Here is an 18,720-nt window from a genome sequence, read left to right on the forward strand (position 1 = left end):
CAATGATGCAGAAAAGCAGAAATCTTCAGTCCTAATTTCTTTATGCATCCTTCATAAAGGAATTTTAAAACATAAACAATTTGTGAGGGTAAAGGAAGTACAATTTAAAAGAAGACACAATAGGAGAGAACCTTGGTGCGAGATTTCTCTCTCAGAAGAATTGCACTCAAAGTTGCTAGGAAAAGTTGCTGTATAAACATGACTGATGACCTTTAAGCCAATACTAGTATTGGACTCCTTTCTAATAATTCTGTATCCTATCTTGAACCCAAATGCCTCCTGGAACTTAACTCTCCACACTGGCATCCAAATTCCTGCAGAGTGTTTGCAGAGTTATTGGCAGCTTTCCTCTGGCCCAGAGAGAGAAATGATCCATTTACCCAGGTATGGCTGTTAGAAGTATTTAAGGTATGGCCTGAGGTATCTTGGTGGCACTATTTGAAAGTCCTTGCCATTTGACAGCTGAGTTATTTTTACCAGAGAGCAAGAAAATAACTATTATAAACACCTAAGTCACTTCCACACACCAATTTGAAACACAATTGCTTTTACTGACATTAACTCAACACTATATTAGAGTTCTTACTATATGATATACATACATATCTAAAGCTTTCTCTGCTTAATGCTTCTATATTATTATAATCATGTACATGTGTGAGTGGTTTTACATATTTGAAATTATTTACATCACAATATTGAATTCTCATATCAGTCCTATGAGCTTACTAAGAGCCAGAGAGGTTGCATTACTTGCCTTAGATGATATTTCACGTGATAAGTAGTGATTGTGCCAATGGACAATCTAGAGGAAGAAGATCTTTTTATCCTTCCCAATACTCTTCATTCGTGCTTCCAAAGCCACTTCAGTCTGTTCTCCAATGGAAGCCAGTGAGCTTAACATCACTTAACATAACCAGTGAGTTAAACACCACTTTAATAAGTCCTCTTGATGGCCCTTCTACAAGATTGTCATTCTGATGCTCCTGTGTAAAAAGTCCTGGAGCCTCCCTTGATGACACAGTACGGCCCGGCATTCCGTTGAATCAGGTGACCTCATTTTGAGTGATTCTTACTTGAGAGATTACTGCAATGAATCAGAAATTGTAAAACTACCTCCCTAAGGTCATGGAATTAAGTGTAATTCAGTTAAGTGTTTTACACATAATTTTAAATATCTTTAAGAGAAATGTAAAGCTACTCAGTAGACTAGAGGAAATATATCTGGGATATCTATCTTCCTTCTTTTTTATTATAAGATTGTAGAGATGAAGGAATTACATAAAGAAGATAGACCTTGGAGTCTGACAGATCTTTTCCTGGATATATTCTCTTCTCATTTTGTGTGACTAAATCTTGCTTGTCCTTCAGGTATCAATTTAAATACCTGATACTCTGCAAAACCTTTTTTTTAGAATTCCAGTAATGCACTCTTATTTTACTCTACTTATTAAATACTCATTTATTTAATTTTTCTGTTCCATGTTAGGAATTAACTCTTTGAAGGCAGAATGTCTGTTTTGTTAACTGCGCTATCACTAGTACCAATTATAGTGCCTGGCACCTAGTATGCATTTAAAGAATAGCTACTGAATGAATGAATGAATAACAGTGAATGAATGAATAACAATCATCTCAAGTGTGTTATTCATTATGCATTATATACTAAAATAAGTATTTGATATACATTATCTAATCTTCAAACCATCAGTTTTATTATGTCCCTATATTATCAGTGAAAATATAAGGATACAAAAAGAGGCAAGACTGAACCCAGGCCTGCCTGTTTCCAAGGCCCAAGCTTCACCTACAACATCCTGTAAAAGCCCAGAGTGAAAATACATTATAACCTATGATTTTAACAAAGGTATTAAATATCATAATGAATGGATGCTGGTAAGATACTGAATGGACTTTTTACACTAAAATACTATGGATAAATGTGTTTGAGTCCTGGTTTTATCACTTATAGCTGCATGATTCATGGGGAAATGGAGCTGGTTCAAGAATTATCTTTCTTCGAAGGATGAAATACAAAATGTTATCTTTCTGAAATTCTTAAAAGTTTTTTTTTCTTTTATTATTATAATTGCTTAGAATTGGTGACTATCATAAATTGGTGACTTGTTAGTAAGTGGTATTAATTTACTGGTTGTTTCAAAACTCTTATGGCTTTGCAGATAGTGTCAGTGAACTGAATTTAGATTTCTAAATCATGGCTTAAGATATAGGAAAGGGCTTTTGAATAGAGATATAGTCATAAATGCAGAGTCTATGTTTGCCCAGTGGCAAGGTAGTTTTTTTTCCCCAGTGATTCTGCTTGAAGTTATATTTAACTATAAAGTAAATTGTCCTGCATATTGCTGACACTTTGATCTCACAGAATAAATAAGGCAAAAAAGAACATTTTCTTAGCATCTATAGCTGACCAATAAGGAAAAGTGATTGGCAAAATTGCAAGACTTGGACCGTAGGAGAAAACTAATGATTTATCCCTAGAATCCATGCTGTCTGAAAGGGAAAGTATGGACAGAGTAAAGTTAAACTTTTAAACTTTCAAAAGGCAAACTTGAAAAAATATATATATGAGTGTCAAAGCCATAATTCTAGCTGTATAATCATAAGTGATCAAGTTAAGGAAGAAGATTGTATCTTGTAATTCCATATAGGTCAGGTCAGGCTTAAGGGGAACCTATAGAACAAATGACTCATTGACAAAGATGGAATGATTGATTTAGGAAGGCTAAATTAAGAAAATTATCTGTGGCTCATGAAAATAGTTAAGGGCATCAAAGAGGGCCTTTGGAAACATGTTCATATCAGAAGATCGAAGAAAGAGGTAGGTCCACTTCTTACAGCCAATGCCATTAAGTCAAGGAATGATGCAGAAAAGCAGAAATCTTCAGTCCTAATTTCTTTATGCATCCTTCATAAAGGAATTTTAAAACATAAACAATTTGTGAGGGTAAAGGAAGTACAATTTAAAAGAAGACACAATAGGAGAGAACCTTGGTGCGAGATTTCTCTCTCAGAAGAATTGCACTCAAAGTTGCTAGGAAAAGTTGCTGTATAAACATGACTGATGACCTTTAAGCAAATGGGAAATTGAACAGTAGAAATGTGCAAATGTTTTTCATTTTTCACATGTGAAGAAGTGAAATCAATAAACTAGACAAGTGATATTTATATCTATTCCTGGAAAGTTTCTAAGATTTAGTGATTAAAGTTTGAAGGCCAAGAAAAATAAGTTATAAGACGATGACACATTATGAATTCACTAAGATTGTCTTATTAGACCAACTCCTTTCTTCCTGGTGGCTGCTGGAGTTATTACTCTATCCTCTGTGGTCTAAAAGTGCATTGTCTATTCTCTGCCTGCTCTTTTCTCACTGAGGTGTAGCCCTCAGTGAAAATATACCTTTCAAGAAGTGTCCTTGAACATCTACTTTCTACACTTGGCTATGAAGGCAAGAAACTTATATCTTTCTATCCTTATTGTTTCTATATTTATTGAATAAACGAACTAATTAACAGCAGATAAAAGTGCATTAGAAAATTTTATATTAGTATTTCATTAAAGTATCTCATAATATTCTAATGATATCCATTTGAATAAGAGGGAGGAAAAATATATTGATTGCAAGGGCAACTAAGGAGATTAATAACTATTGGAACCCAAATACTAAAGGTGTTTTTTAAGTAAACCAAAATAAACAAGGGGACTTGTTTCGAGTAGTGTGCATAAGGCCTCTGTCTTTGGTCTTGTCTCGCTCCACATTTTTAATTAATAGTTGGCTAAAAATATGAAGAATGACAAATCATGGGTGATATAAATTTGGGGATGACATTATAGAAGTCAGGTCTTAGAAAGAATTAGCATCCAAAACCATTTCCAGTAGCTTTGGAAAAGGCTATTGAAAATAATGAAAGAGTAAGCTAAATAGAAGAAGAGAAATTGAACAGAGATATAATTGGGTCCAAACAATAGACTACAAATGTACAGAATGGCCAAGCAGCAGCATGAACAAAGGGCTTAAGGGTGATAGCTGATGTTAAATACCCCAGAAGTGAGATATTGGCTTCAAAGTAAATGAATCTGATCTTAAGATGCAGTAAGAGTAGAGCTTATAGAGTAAAGGAGAAAAGATAGCTTGGTTATTTGTTTGATTCTGGATTTTACATAATTAAAGGGCTATGGGTTACTATGAGTTTATCATGAGGAAGGTTGAGGTAAGTAACAATATTTAGTTAGAATCAATGAGAAAGAAATGTAGTGTGAATAATTGGATAACCATTTTCCACTGATGTAACAGCAAGTGGAAGAGGTAATGGTTCTGGATGGTCCCAATAGGCAGAGCAGAACGTGGCGAGAGGCCTGGGGCAATGGGTGCCTATCAGAACCATCTGGCCTAACTTTGTTTATTTTTAACTTCTTTAAATCGGTGAAATATAACACACACTCAAGGGCTTTAAGGATAAATAGGTAGCACAAGAGAGTATAACTACTCCCTAAAATGAAAAATAGATTATTGCCGGCATCCAGGGACCCCACGTGTACTTTCTTGCTTACTCTCTTTTTAAAGGCAGACACTGCTCAGACTTCTGTGATAATCATTGCCCAGCTCTTCCTTGTGGTTTTAACATTTTTGTATGCATTCCTAAACCATTTAATTTAGTCGTGCCTGCTTCCTAGCTTTATTAAATACAACCATAGAGTCTGTGCTTCTTTTCTGTTATTTTTTTTTCATTATATTTGCAAAACTCTTCCATATTTTGTGTAGCTTTAGTTTGTTAAATTTCATTGTTTTTGTTAGTGGTTGAACCAGAGTTTGAGGGGCTTGAAGCTTGAAGCTTATATTACTTATGTTGGAAAATATGCTTCTATGCATGGTATTTCTTATGAATATATCCAATAATTTATTTATTTTAATGTTGATGGCCTTTTCATTTATCCCTCAATATTGGGGCTTGCAAAAACATAAACATGTTCTAGGATAGCACAGTCTAGTAGAACTGCAGTGATGGAAATGCTTTATATTTGTGCTGTCCAATGCAGTAGCCACTAGCCACCTTTGGGTACTGAGCACTTGATTTGCAGATAACACAACTGAGGAATTGAATTTTAAATTTAAAAAACTAATTGATTTAAATTTAAATAGCTACATACAACTTGTGGCTACTGTATTGAATAGTGCAATTCTAGAGTATATACCCAAGAATGGAAATGCTGGAACGTGAATCATGTATATATTTAACTTTTGTACATATTGCCAGACTGTTTTCCAAAGTGCTTTTAAGAATTTACTCCACCAGCAGTTTCTATGAGTTCCTATTGTTCCATATTCTCATCAATTCTTGATGTTGTCAGATATTTAATTTTAGCTGTTCTTGTGTGTGTGCAGTGGTCTCTTATTGCTATTTTAATTGAGATTTCCAGATTATTAATGATGTGGTATACCTTCATGTATGTTTATGTCTATTTGGATTCCTTCTCATGTGAAGTACCACTATATACTATTGGATTGTCTGTTATTTTCTTATTGGTTTATTGGTGTTCTTTATAAATTACATATTCTAAATACAAGTCCTATGTTGATTATATATTTTTCAAATACCCACACACAGGAAGTTTTAAAAAAATAGTGAAACCGTGCTCTAACCCCAGACCAGTTAAATCAAAACGTCTGTGGGTGGGGCCAGGGCATTTTTAAAGTTTCCCTAGGTGATAGTAGTCTTCCCCTGTGAGGTGAATAGATTAGAATTTGGTGTAAGAAAATATTTGCTAACCATAAACTATTCTCTGAAGCAGTTATGGTATTGGATATGTGGCTGTCTCTGGCATCAGATGGTCTGGGTTTGCTCCCAGACTGGAGGAGATTGATGAGACATGACAACAAATGCAATATGAGATCAGAGATTAGATTCTGGACCACAAAGAGGAAACCAACAGGACAACTGACGAAATTGAAATGAGGTTTATAAATGAGTCATTAATTACCTGATAATTACATTATACTCTTGTAACATTTTAACATTAGTGGGAGCTGGATGAAGGATATATAAGAACTTTCTGTACTATTTTTAAAACTACTTTGTAAATCTAAAATTAGTTCAAAATAAAAAGTTTTAAAAATGTAGTGCATTTCCAGGCACTTGAGCTCAGGTAAGGCGTAACTACTCAATGGGAAGTTATAGAAGAGATTCAAGCCATAGCCAGGTGGTTCCAAGACATAGCTTTTAAGATTTCCTTAAACTATGAGATTTTTTTAAAAAGAGTGTTAACAGAGTTCTTATTTTAAAAGATGAATTATAGCATCCCAGCTAAGCTTTGATCTAAGGCTAATCCCCTTGAATTTGTGGAAAGTGAAGTTAGACAGCTCAATTTTACTTCATTTCAGCAAATAATGAATGCTGCGAGCTTCACAAAAACGTGTTATGAAATATTTGAATTAGTTTACATTTCATTTCACTTGACTTTAACTTCCAAGACTTTAAATACTTGTGAACAAATTTATATTCATGGATGAGCTTTCAGCCATACTCCAAATTCTAAACTACACCATATATTTACACAAAGGACTCAAACAATTCAAATCAGATGAAAATTATATTCTTAAGTGAAGAAAAGCAGATTTTAAAACAGTACATGCAATATGACTTATTTATTTTTTAAGTAAAAATATATGTATGAGAAAGAGCCTAAAGTTTCATATGGTAAAATATAGAGTGGTTAATTCTGGGTGATTGGAAATGAGTGTTTTTTCTTTGCTAATCATAAATTTCTAAATTTTCTAAATAATTATAATACTTAATAATCATAAAACAATAAATGTTTTAAAAAAGAAAGCAACATAACAATTTTCCAGGTCTCTGAACAATTAATAATGAATGAACTGGTCCAGACAAATGGATGTAGCCAAATATAAAATATCTATACTCCTGACAGTCATTTATGTTAGGATGACTGCCTAGAGGCTGCCGATGTGATAAATGAATTTTTCTCCTATGGTCACTTCAGTTAAATATGTCAAAAATTACCCAGCGAAAAAGTTTAAGAACTTGCAATTATTAAGCTAACAAAGTCACAAGAAACAGTAACATCTTATGCCTGATTTAATTTTCTAATAGTTTTTTTTTTTAAATGATGAGAAGATGCATTTTTTTTTTTTTTTTTAGAGAGAGGAAAGAGATATATGTATTAGGTTTTTTTTTCCCTAGTATAATTTCACTTTATGGGGCATATATTAAAGGGTTAATTTAGCCCTGCTCTTTAAACTAGTATCCATCTCCTAGTGATTAGACACTAAGGTAGTACTCCTTAAATTTGCATCTGAACCAACTGGGGGATTCTGATTCTGTAGGTCTGGTATGGGATTTCGATTCTGCATTGGGGCTTTGTTAGAAATGCAGAATCTTGGACCCTACCTCAGATCTACTCAGTCACAATCTACATTTTGACAAGATCCCCATTTGACTTATTTGCACATTGGGTTCTAAAGAACTCAACATAGGCTAGTTCAATTTTTGGTTTCTATGATTTTCTATGAAAATTAAGTAATATTTTTAAAAAAATTATTGAAATCAATGTTGCTGCTAAACTGTTAGCAAACAACACAACTTTGATTTGTAAAACTATTTTTAAATAGTTAAAATATTTTCCTTAAAATAAAATTTCTTTGATTCTCAGGTGACTTTACAGTTAGTTCTTGTTGACTTATTCCACCTTATGCTAAGTGGTTTGTGTAGCTAATCAGATGTATTCACTTCCCCCTGCTTTGTCTCTCATTTGAGAAGGATTATTTCAGAATCCATCTTTCTACACTCTACTGATATAGAGGAGGACCTTTCACCTTTTAGATGCTATAATGATAAGAATATAAATGGGATTAAGGGGCATAGTTACAGCATATCTTTGTTTCTGATTTACAATAATAAATGTTTCTAGAGCTCTAAGACAATACATTAAAAGCAAAGCGAATGGAACCCATGGGTAATTTGATGAACTTAGTATTAAAAGAGAAAATAAGAGTGATCACCCACAAGCCACTAAATTATTTGATAAATCCAATTTTCTTTATAAACGACAGAACTTTTTGATTCCAGAAAATCGTTGTTTCATTTGAGCAACAGGCACACCATGGCTGCCATATCAAAACTTTGGACCTGAAAAATTCTGACATGGCTGACTATTTTTCTGAACATTTTAATAGTGAACTGCTTAGCATTCTACCTATTAGGGGTCCAAAAATAAGTGATCATGTGGCTAAGTTTAATACTGAATTTCAGTCTAATAAACACGGTCAACTCTGATAAATTTTATTGGATCACATTAAAACCTGGGGAAGTCATTCTACTACTATCTTCATTACACTTTAACCTTGATCTGACACTCTCACTCCAACCACAATTTCCAACAAGATATATTAAGAAATTGTTTACTTACAAACTCTAATATAAAACAATTAATGCCTATTATAAAAATAAAGAAGGGCTCACTAATATATTTTAAATCAAACTACTTTTTTTTAAGCCTAAGAACAAAGAACACACTATTCAATGTAGTCCCATTAGATATGATCGATAAATTGAGCCTGCACATTTGAAAATGCAACCATAGAAAATGAAAAGAGAAAGTTGTTTTCATAGAGTTACTGCAGTGTCTGCTACAGTTTAATGTATCACTATAAGATACATAAATTACCATTGCTTTCAGAATAAAGAAGGACTTGGAAGAAAAGGGTGAAATGAAAGTGCTTTTCAAGTCACCATCTACTCCCATAAAATAGCTGCTGATGAAGAACAGAGTGAGACCTAAATCTTGTCTTTGGTCATAGAAAAAGTACTCATAAACTTTTCAAGCCTAAATGTATTTTGGTTATAATGTTAACCTTAAAGGGAAAGTCATACCAATAACATCAGCCTGCGGCCTAAAGATTTTTTACTGTCATTTTTAAATTTATGATATATTTCATTTAATTTCAATTAGTCTCTGAAAATAAAAATTTTACCTTCCCTAAATATTATACTATCTAATCTACCACTAATCATTTTTTCATAACCACCATTTTAGATCAATTTCCTGAACTACTTGCTCTTCACAGACATTAAAATATTAATATTTAATAAGAAAATTTTATATCATTTTATTTTTTGATTTACAAAGGTTTGTGGGTAAATTGTGCTTCTTCATTTTTATAGGACTATATACTTATATATAAACAATGTCTGATCTTTCATATGTTTCTAGGTATGGTTAATTGTTTATGTTCTCTAAACTGCAACCAAAACTTTTACATGAGGGCTATAAGTTGTGATATTTTAGATAATAATTTCCAGTGTTTTAACATAATGCAAAAGAAAACAGAGTCATTCCTTTCTATTCAAAATAATATTGAGTGGAAAAAAAACAAGTCCCAGAAGACTGGGTACAATATGATACCATCTTTAGAAAGCTCAAAATAAGCAAAATTAAACAGTTTATTGTGTTCGAAATACATTCATCTGTGATAAAACAATAACACAAAAAAAGCATGAGCAAGATTCAAGATAGCTATAATCCCCAAGGGGTAAGCATGAGGATGGGATAGGGCAGTAACACACATGATAGGTGCAAGTTATTGAGATGTACACACACACATGCATGCACACACACACATGCAGATGTTCCGTCATAAATATTACTTAATTTTTAAGTGCAAGAAAACCAGGATGTTTAGACTATTCAGGTACAAACTGATGAAATTTTAGGAATTCCCCTCTTAAGTGTGGTACCATATTGTTGTAAAAATACTGAGAGCATTGTGTCACTGTATTTTATAATTTATGGCAAAGATTTAGTGATGTTCTTCTGAGCTACCTAATCATTTGGCAATATTAATAATTATTTTAATAATATAATTTTATATATTTTATTCAGCTCTTTAAATGATGATATAGAGAAAGACTAGTAGTTTTAATTAATCAATAAGAATAAAAAGAATCTCAGATTATTCTGCTCATCTTCATAGTTGGTGTTATATGGTCATTCATTGTTGGTGTTATATGGTCATCCAATGAATGCATTATTTCTAGTAGATATTTCTAGAATTATGATTTTGATTCCAGAGACTAGGTGCAAGTGGACTTTGATCTCCATTAAAGCCTGTAGAAAGGGCTTCTACTCCTAGTAAATCAATAGTGTGGAAAGCAAGGGCTAATTATTAGATATGAGAGTTTAGAGAAAAGAATAATCTCATTAATATTATACTGTACATCTCACTCTCTCCTAGATTCCAGCCTGCCTAGAATTTCAATAAAATTCTAGGCAGGCTGGAATCTAGGAGAGAGTGAGATGAGATTAAGGTGCACATTCTTTCATGTTTATAAAACATTATAAAACCATTCTTTGATCTTTCAAGAGATGGAATATTCAGCAGGGCTAGCAAAGGCTCACTTGGGTATATTATAAAACAGCTCTTTTTTTTTTTTCTTGCTGAGTACTAGAGGGACTAGTTGTAGCAAGATTAACAGGGAAGCTGTCTAGGGTAGTTGCAGCAGGACTGTGCTCCTCACCACTAGTTGTATAAATAGTTGCCATTACATTAAAAAAAAGAAAACTTCTCTTTGGGACTTGTAGAATACTTTTTGAGTAAAGAAAAAAATAAAACCTACAAGTTAACTAATTTGAAACAAGTTCTGAGGGCTTAGTTTGAATTTAGATAGATTACTTGAGTCGAAAATAGAATTCTCTCCCCTTCTCAAAGAGTCTGTTTAACTCAGCCAATCTCAACACATAAAGATTTTAAATGAAAATGCAGAACTAATTTAAAAAAATTTAAAAGTCCTTCAAAAGACACCTTGAAATTCTTTGAAATAAAGTTTAGTATCATGGAAATTATTTGAGAAAAGCATAATTAGCCTTGGACTTAATCAAATGAAATAATCAACTGAACTTTTTCATATTTGGTCTCACTTTTAATTTCACAGGAAGAACAATCTTTACAGTACCTGACGAGGGGTTCTTTCTGATTTACTCCTGCACCATTCCCAGTCTGAAAGGTCTGGTTTCTGACTCTCTTCATGAGAAAGTCTTCTTTCTGGCCCTTCCAAAAATGTGGTTTCTTCATAGTGAATATCACCTTCTGTTTCTTTAAGGAGCAGTGGATCAACGCCCTTTTCATTGTAGGCATCCCGTTTAGCTTCTGTAATATCAGTATTAGTGCATTTGTTGATGCCTTTTAATGTGGAGCTGTCCAGAGAAGGCATAGTGCTGATTTCCACTTTTATGGTATTGAAGACTTTATGCGTGTCTCTCTGAGAGTCTTTTGTAGTTTTGCATTCATAGTTCATGAGATTGAGAGAGGAAGTAGAATTTTCTTCATCATCATAGTAATCTTCATGTGCTATTTTATAAATTCCATAACTTTGTTCGAATGATAGATTGAATTCAAAGCCTCTCCTCCTGACTAAGTAAAAACAAAAACAATAGTCCATGGTTGGGAAGGTAGCTATGAACAACAGTTAAAAACACATTGTAAGTAAAATTAGGAAAGTGCACTTAACTGATTACTATGACTATCAAAACTATATTTACTTCACAAATTCAAGTCATCTCTTCACTCTAGGCCTAATTTTTCTCAGTTGTACAATGAAGGGCTTTAACTGTTTACAATTCCAAAAACCCTGCGGTCTTTAAAGCAGTTTTATGTAACAAAAATTTAATCATAAATTATAAAACTCTCATTGTAGCTTTTTCAGTCTTCAAATTATCTTTATATTTCTTTATTTTGGGATAGAATATATTGTTTATAAATTTTATTTTGCTTGAAATTAGTTATTAAGTAGTTTTTAATATTATGTGAGTTATTCAGCTGACAGTACTGCCAAAAGATATAACTGCTTTAAATATTTTAATGTATAATATTCCTGACATGTTTATAAATACATACATTAAAAATTAGACATTGCTTCAGTAGTTTTTAAATTTTTAAAAAATAACAGGTTCATTTTTGACAAATAAATTTGTAATGAATTATTTTAAAAATCAATAGATTTATATTTCTGTGAACTGAAGCATTTTGTAACATATGTAAACCTGATTAATTACAAGATAAATGTAGCAGGAGTGCATAAAACTTTTTATTTTTTTTATTTTTCATTTTTAAAATTTTTTTAGGCGAGGCAACCCTTGGTTGACCTCACAGATTGCAAGGACCTTGTCAGCTTACAATCCTTTATTTTTTACTTTTTTACGCCTACAGCACTTGGTCTTCCTAGGTGGTCTTCCATCTAAGTACTAACCAGGCCCGACCCTGGTTAGCTTGCGAGATCAGACGGGATTGGGCTTGTTCAGGGTGGCATGGCTGTAGACAAAACTTTTCATGGTTTAAGTCAGGTGAAATATGATGGTATCCTAAATATAGCACTACTAGTTGGTGGCTATAGTACAAAGTTTTATTAGAATAACCAGTGAGAATGTTAACAGAAAGTGATACGATTTTTTTATGTAAATGTCATTAAATACTAGATAATTTTCATGTAGTAAGTTATAATCAGATGGTAGACAAAATACAATTAAGTGTTTCAGTTTTCATCTTTCAAAACGTTGCTCATTAAAAAAAAAATGTTCTACTTGGATAGTTCTGTGTTTTGTAGAAGATACTGAGCTATCCTAGTGTTATTCACATGCTGATTTTATTACTGAAAATTTCCCAGAACTGAAGATTTAGAAACCAGTTCTGCTGATTGAGAAATGGAATTTATAGATATACTTAATTATTTGAGCCAAAACATTTATTGAGCTAGAACATGAGAATTTCTATTCAAAGAAAATGGAAAAGTAGAAGCAGATGTTAATATTTTATACAGTGTCTCACTTATACATCTACTTACTTTTTTCTAGTAATATAGTCCAGTAAAATTAAATTAGGAGTTTTGACTTTAACATTGTAAAAGTCAAACAACATTGTAAAAGCTGAAGGAACTAAAAGGATGTTTTAGTTATTGGTGCATTTCTCTTTTCTCTAAAAAAGATATAAAGTGACAAATTGTCAATTTAGGGGCATTAAGCAAATAAAAACTGTTATAAAATCCCAGGTTTTTCATATAACAATAAAATTGATGTTTGTAGCTATATATTTTATTAGTTGAATATTATAGCTATGAAATATACAAAGCAAAAATGAGTAATGTTTTCGAAGGAGTTTTCAGAATGTGTCGATGGAGAATCTGTCTCCATGTCATGAGGTACAAGAGGCAGTCTGAAATAGGTTATGAGAAAAAAGTGGAATTGTGATAGAGTCCATGGGGAAATAGAGCTTCCAAGGGCCAAGTTATGCACATAGGTCATTTCATTTAAGACAGCAATAACACTACATAATGAAAAGCTTATCTGTCCTACTTTACAATTGAGAAAACTGAGGCTGATAGAGGAAACCAACCTAAGATTACTTACCTGGTAAAGAGATATGAATTTAAAGCTAATTGATTCCACATTTGTAGTTATTGGTCTATGTAAAATTGCTAATCAGACACATGAGAGAAATATGTTAATGGAAGCAGAATGTCTCAGATGTGCTGTCTTTTATTAGAGGAAGTACTTTAATTATGAAGTATAACCCATAGAAACATATCTTTAGTGACTTTCCTTAACACTAAAGATAAATTCTGACTGAGGTAACTAAAGTAAACAATATAATGTTTTAACAATATAACAGAGTTGACAGAGTTTGACTAAGAACTTACAAAAAATTTAAAAACCATCAGAATGTAGTTAGGATATTTTGAAGTCTGTAGTACATTTATGAAAAGGAAATAGAATGCTGTATTTATTCTGTAAAGGAAACCCCTAGATGATTAGCTTTAGTCTTTTGCTTTAAGTACATCTTGATAATTACAATTATAGACATAAATAATTATATCAGCTTATAAAAATAATTCCTTTGAGTAATATATCACCAGACACTCTCATTTTGTCAAAAAATGAAAACTGAAAATCTGATTTTATATTAAATATTTAACTATTTAAAAAAGGAAACATCATGTTATGCAAACAAAATGAGTCAGAAAATCTTCTGGTCATTTGAAAATATTTAGACATACTAAATTTTAAATGGTAATAATATGTAGAAAGTGACCAGTTCCTGATTATTCGTAAATGGTTATAAAATGTTTATAAAATAATACTGTCGCAGAATCAATTCAGAATATATTTTAATGTTCTCCAGTTTACATTCCTAAAGTAGTCTGTTATGAACTATTTTCATTTACCCTTCTCTGGTAAAGAATAATATACTTGCTTATTCTGAACAACAGATAATTAATAGGACAGTTAATTCAGCATACAGTAATGCATTCATAGATTTATTAGATGATAGACCATCATGTCTTTTTTCTAGAATGACAAAATAATATTCTTTTTCTTCCTGGCAGAGTCAAAATATACAGGCCATTCCTCAGCTCTCCCTGTCTCAGTATGGGAACAATTACGCTCTAGTGAGTTTTGTAATTGACCCACTCCCATTCTACATATACTCACTAGAACATACTTTTTTTTTTTTTTTTAAGTAAATAGCATGGCTAGATTCATACATAACATACATTAACAAACTCTGCCAACTTTGTCCTTTCTTAAAACTCATGTGTTGCTGGAGGGGGCGCATTTTGTGTGTTTTCTAAAAGCAGAGGTATATACTTAAAATTTGGGAACTGTTTTCAGGCACTTTTATTGCTTACTCTGAAGACTTTTCAAAACCCTGGAAAAATACAAGCAGCAAAATAATGAAAATGCTTTTCTTTACTGTTTCATTAAATAATAATGCACTATAATAGAATGAGTTTTTAACTCTTCTGAGAGTGCATCTTTTTTTCAGATGCAGGCTTTTCAATGTAGACTTGGATTTATTTTCTACCCTGAACTAAGAGCTGTGGTGGATATAACACCTAAGGGCCTTTGTTGACTCAAGCTGTTTTGAATAAACTCTTCCTCTTCCTTTTTTTACCTAAAGTAATTATACAATGTACAAGCACTTCACAGAGTTGTTTTAAACCTGCCTCATTTAAAACGTCCTACACTGAGCTAAGAATTGTTTCACATTATAATTTCTACCCTCTATTTACCATTTACATTTGTCTTTGGACTCTACATTCCCTACTCAGGCAACTTCTCAGTAGACCACTTTTCTGTATTTGACTGCATGCAAATTGCTCCTAACTGCTACTACATTGTTGAGGACTTACTTTTTTTCCCATCTGATGCCATTGCATATGCATCCTGCTTACAGTTGATGATGCAGCCACAGGGCAAGTGGGTCCAGCGTTTGGACAAGACAAATACAGGGGTTACAGTGGTAGCCAGGAGGGTTAGTAGAAAGCTGAGTGTCTCAAAGGGAAGGCTCTGAAACCCCACCATGTACTGGACCGCCATGTTGATCTGCAAAGGCAGAGAACTTCAGACATGTTCCACCATCACATTTTCCACTTCCCTGGGCCTTTCCCCCAAGCATGCTGCCCCAGCCCCTTTCACTAGGCCCCTTTGCTGCCTGAGAGCCAGAAGCTCTGCTTCTGGGCTCGTGACCTCCGCTTTGCTGGTGAACAACTAGGATTCCCTGGAAGGAGGCCTGCTGCTCCAGGCAGCACAGGGCTTGAGGGTTTTTCACTCCGAGTGCCTGGTCTGTGTCTGCTGCCAGCTCAAGCCTCCACCAGAGAAGCACAGTCCTCAGAGGACACAACTAGGAAAACAAGCAGGTGTCTGTGAAACCTGAACCTAGTACTCCAGATGGCCCTTTGTCACATCCCCAGACCCTCTCTTCTGTCTGGGTGTGCTTGTCCATATCAAGGTGCCACCCCACCACCTCTTACCTGGGATCCTTCATGGAGGCTTGAACAAAAGCCTGTTCTCTCTCTCTCTCTCTCTCTCTCTCTCTCTCTCTCTCTCTCTCTCTCTCTCTCTCTGAGACTCTCCTCTCTCCCTGCTAGGGATGGGCGTTGCATCCTTACCAAGTAGGAATGGAACCCAGACAAGGGGACAACAGAACGTTGGGTGTAGGGGAACACCTTTTTATAACTACCGCCTTTTCTGAATACCCCCAGATTCCGCTATGAGAGAAGACAACACTCTTGGCCAAGACAGCGCTAGGAAAACTAAGTCTCTAACTCCTGAAAGCACTCCCCATCCACTCCCCAATTTTGAAAGAAGCACTAAGCAGCAAAACCTTCTCTGAGATTTAGCGCTACCCTTTAACTGCCTTCCTACAAGTGCGTCTCTAAAGCCGCGAGATACACTTGGAAGCGGACTTAACTGCACGTCTTTTGGTAACTCCAAACCAGGGACGCTGGTCCCAACACACTCACACTGTCCGGCACACACACCCGCGCACTGTGAGCGACTGCACTTTTACCATCATGGGCAGCCAAAGGGTGACTTTTGTCAGCGCTAGGATCAAAGAGAAGCGCTTCTGTGCCACGCTCACGGTGAAGCTCCTGGTGCCACATAGAGTGCCCCGGTTCTCACTCCTGCAGGCTGCGGCCCCGTTGGCACCGCGCTCCAGCCCTTGCCCCACTCCGGTCCTCGGGGGAGGACCCGGTCCAAACACGGTGTCCGAGCTCGGGGAGCATCCCGCAGAGCAACGCAGGGCAGGACCCAGAGCATCATCTGGGGACAGGGAGAGCACTCTCTCCCCAGTTGGAGGGGTCCCGGGAGTGGAAGCTCCACGGGAAATTTCCTGGTAGTTGGCGTAGAGTCTCAGTGGCTCCTCCGAACACAGCAGTTGGTGAGTAAGCGGGACCGAAAGGCCAGCGAGGAGTCCAAAAGCCAAAATGTACACAGCGAAGAGGAGCAGCACGTAGGAGCTGGAGCAGTCTGCCAGGCAGCCCCAAGGCGTGCGCACAAAGGCGCCCCAGCCACACAGCGGGAGCGTGGAGAGCAGCAGACTGACTGCCCACAGGGTCAGCGCCACGCCGAGCACTTGCCGGGATCTTCTGGAGGCTGCCTGGCTCCCTACAGTCCTGCGCATCGTGTAAAAGTTGTATGAAACTAGGAGAGTCGCCTTCAAGTTGCTTGAGAGGCCCTGCCATAAATACAGTAAGGCAGAGGTGGTACACAGAGATTGGAAGTAGCCAGGGACTTCGGTTAGCCACTGCAGAAACAGGAAGATGGTGACCGACAGGACGCTCATGAGATCATCCCCAGACCAGGAAGCCACAAGCATGGACACTACAGTTCTGTTCTGCATTTTCAGCAGGGAAACTAGTGAATAAATGCTGCCTGCCAGGGCTGCAAGAGTCATTAAGCACGTCAGGCAAAAAAGGTAGATATTCAGAGTTCCTGGCGGATTTAAAAGGTCTGTCGAATTATGATTTTTTTTCCATAGGCTAGAGTCATTTGTTAAGTTACTGAGAAATGCAGACATTGTCCTAGGTCAATATTTAATTTCCCTTTCAATGAGTCTGTAAATATTCTCAAAATAAAGCAAGGCTATTAGTTGCAAATCAGATCTCATTTCTCCTTCCAAGTTTCCCTCTAGATATTCCCCCATCAGTCGAGCAGAAAATGGTCAGGCATGTCTCCTTTAGATCTGACTCAACCCATTTTTAAAATTGGGTTCCATTTAAAGCATCTGCAAGAAACTTTTCACCATTCCAGTTAAAAACAAACCAAAAGCTCCTTCCCAAAACCATCAGGTTTCAGGCATGAAAGCAAAAGCTCTTCAGGTAGATTGAAAAAAACAATGATGTCTGGATCCTTTGGGTCCTTCTTATGGAGCAAAGCAGCTTGTAGCTTGAGGTAATCAAACTATATTCACTTTTTAACAGCAGTAAAATGATGCATTTGTTTCCAGAGCTGGATTCAAAGGCAGAAAGATTATCGGGTAGGTTTCAGCTTTGCCGGCATTGATTGGGGTGGGGGGTGGGGGGTGGGGCGGGGAAGGGTCGGAGGAGAGAGAGAGAGAGAGAGAGAAATGAGAATGAATGAGAAAGGAACAGCTCAGCTCCTGTCTGAACCGCTGTCCTCTTCAGTCAGCCAGTGATCCTCAGAGCTGCAGGAAGGAGGAGTCAGCTCCAAGCAAGAGAGAAGCAGGAACAAAAGGGAGGGGAGTTCAGTGTGTGAGCGAAATGATGTACATCTTCTCAGCCTGCCTTGTTCGAAACAAGAAATAAGGTCCTTGCTAAGCCTTCCCCTTTGTTTTTGACATATAAAACTAGCCCAAATACTAGCTCAGGTTTGATATAAATGACAAATAGTTTGAGCGATCCAACCTGCTGCACTAAGGGACTGCTGTAATTCATATCCAGACCTCTCTGATTCGTAATCCATTGGAAGAAGAATATTATCAATGCCATTTTTAAAAAGAATAGGATACTTGCTATATTATATAATGTATATAATTTATATATATATGTATATATAACTGTGTGTATATATATCACAATAATCATGTATTTATGATCCTCATTACAAGTAAAAAGATTTTGCAGAATCTTTAGGTAGAAGCATACTAGCTTTAGAATGTAACTTTTCTGTCAATGTCATCAAGTCAGCAAGATATCATTTGAATAAATATTCCTCATTGTTAAAGTCAGATGACATTATACAGGGCCTAAAAGGGAGGTTGCCCCACAAAAACATTTTTAGCCAGAATATCTGGGGTGTTGCATAGAATAACAGCATCTCTGAACTCATTTTAAAAAATGTCAGTTTTGCCAGATGAATGGCTTAGCAAAGATTTAACTGACAGCAGTAGT

General features: G+C 35.3%; 1 protein-coding gene and 1 pseudogene across 1 annotated transcript in view; both read right to left on the reverse strand.

Moving 5' to 3' along the window:
• GPR149 (G protein-coupled receptor 149) overlaps nt 1-17,387 on the reverse strand; it is a 49,522-nt gene extending 32,135 nt beyond the window's left edge. The window contains exons 1-3 of the mRNA XM_011379239.1: nt 16,377-17,387; nt 15,217-15,409; nt 10,987-11,444 (exon numbers count right to left, since the gene is read on the reverse strand). Coding sequence (XP_011377541.1) covers nt 10,987-11,444; nt 15,217-15,409; nt 16,377-17,387 — 1,662 coding nt within the window. The remainder of the gene's footprint in view (nt 1-10,986; nt 11,445-15,216; nt 15,410-16,376) is intronic.
• Nucleotides 12,231-12,349, reverse strand: LOC111733039 (annotated as a pseudogene).
• Nucleotides 17,388-18,720: the final 1,333 nt, after the last annotated feature.

Source organism: Pteropus vampyrus, unplaced genomic scaffold (genome assembly GCF_000151845.1).
Source record: "Pteropus vampyrus isolate Shadow unplaced genomic scaffold, Pvam_2.0 Scaffold12, whole genome shotgun sequence".
Classification (NCBI taxonomy): domain Eukaryota; kingdom Metazoa; phylum Chordata; class Mammalia; order Chiroptera; family Pteropodidae; genus Pteropus; species Pteropus vampyrus.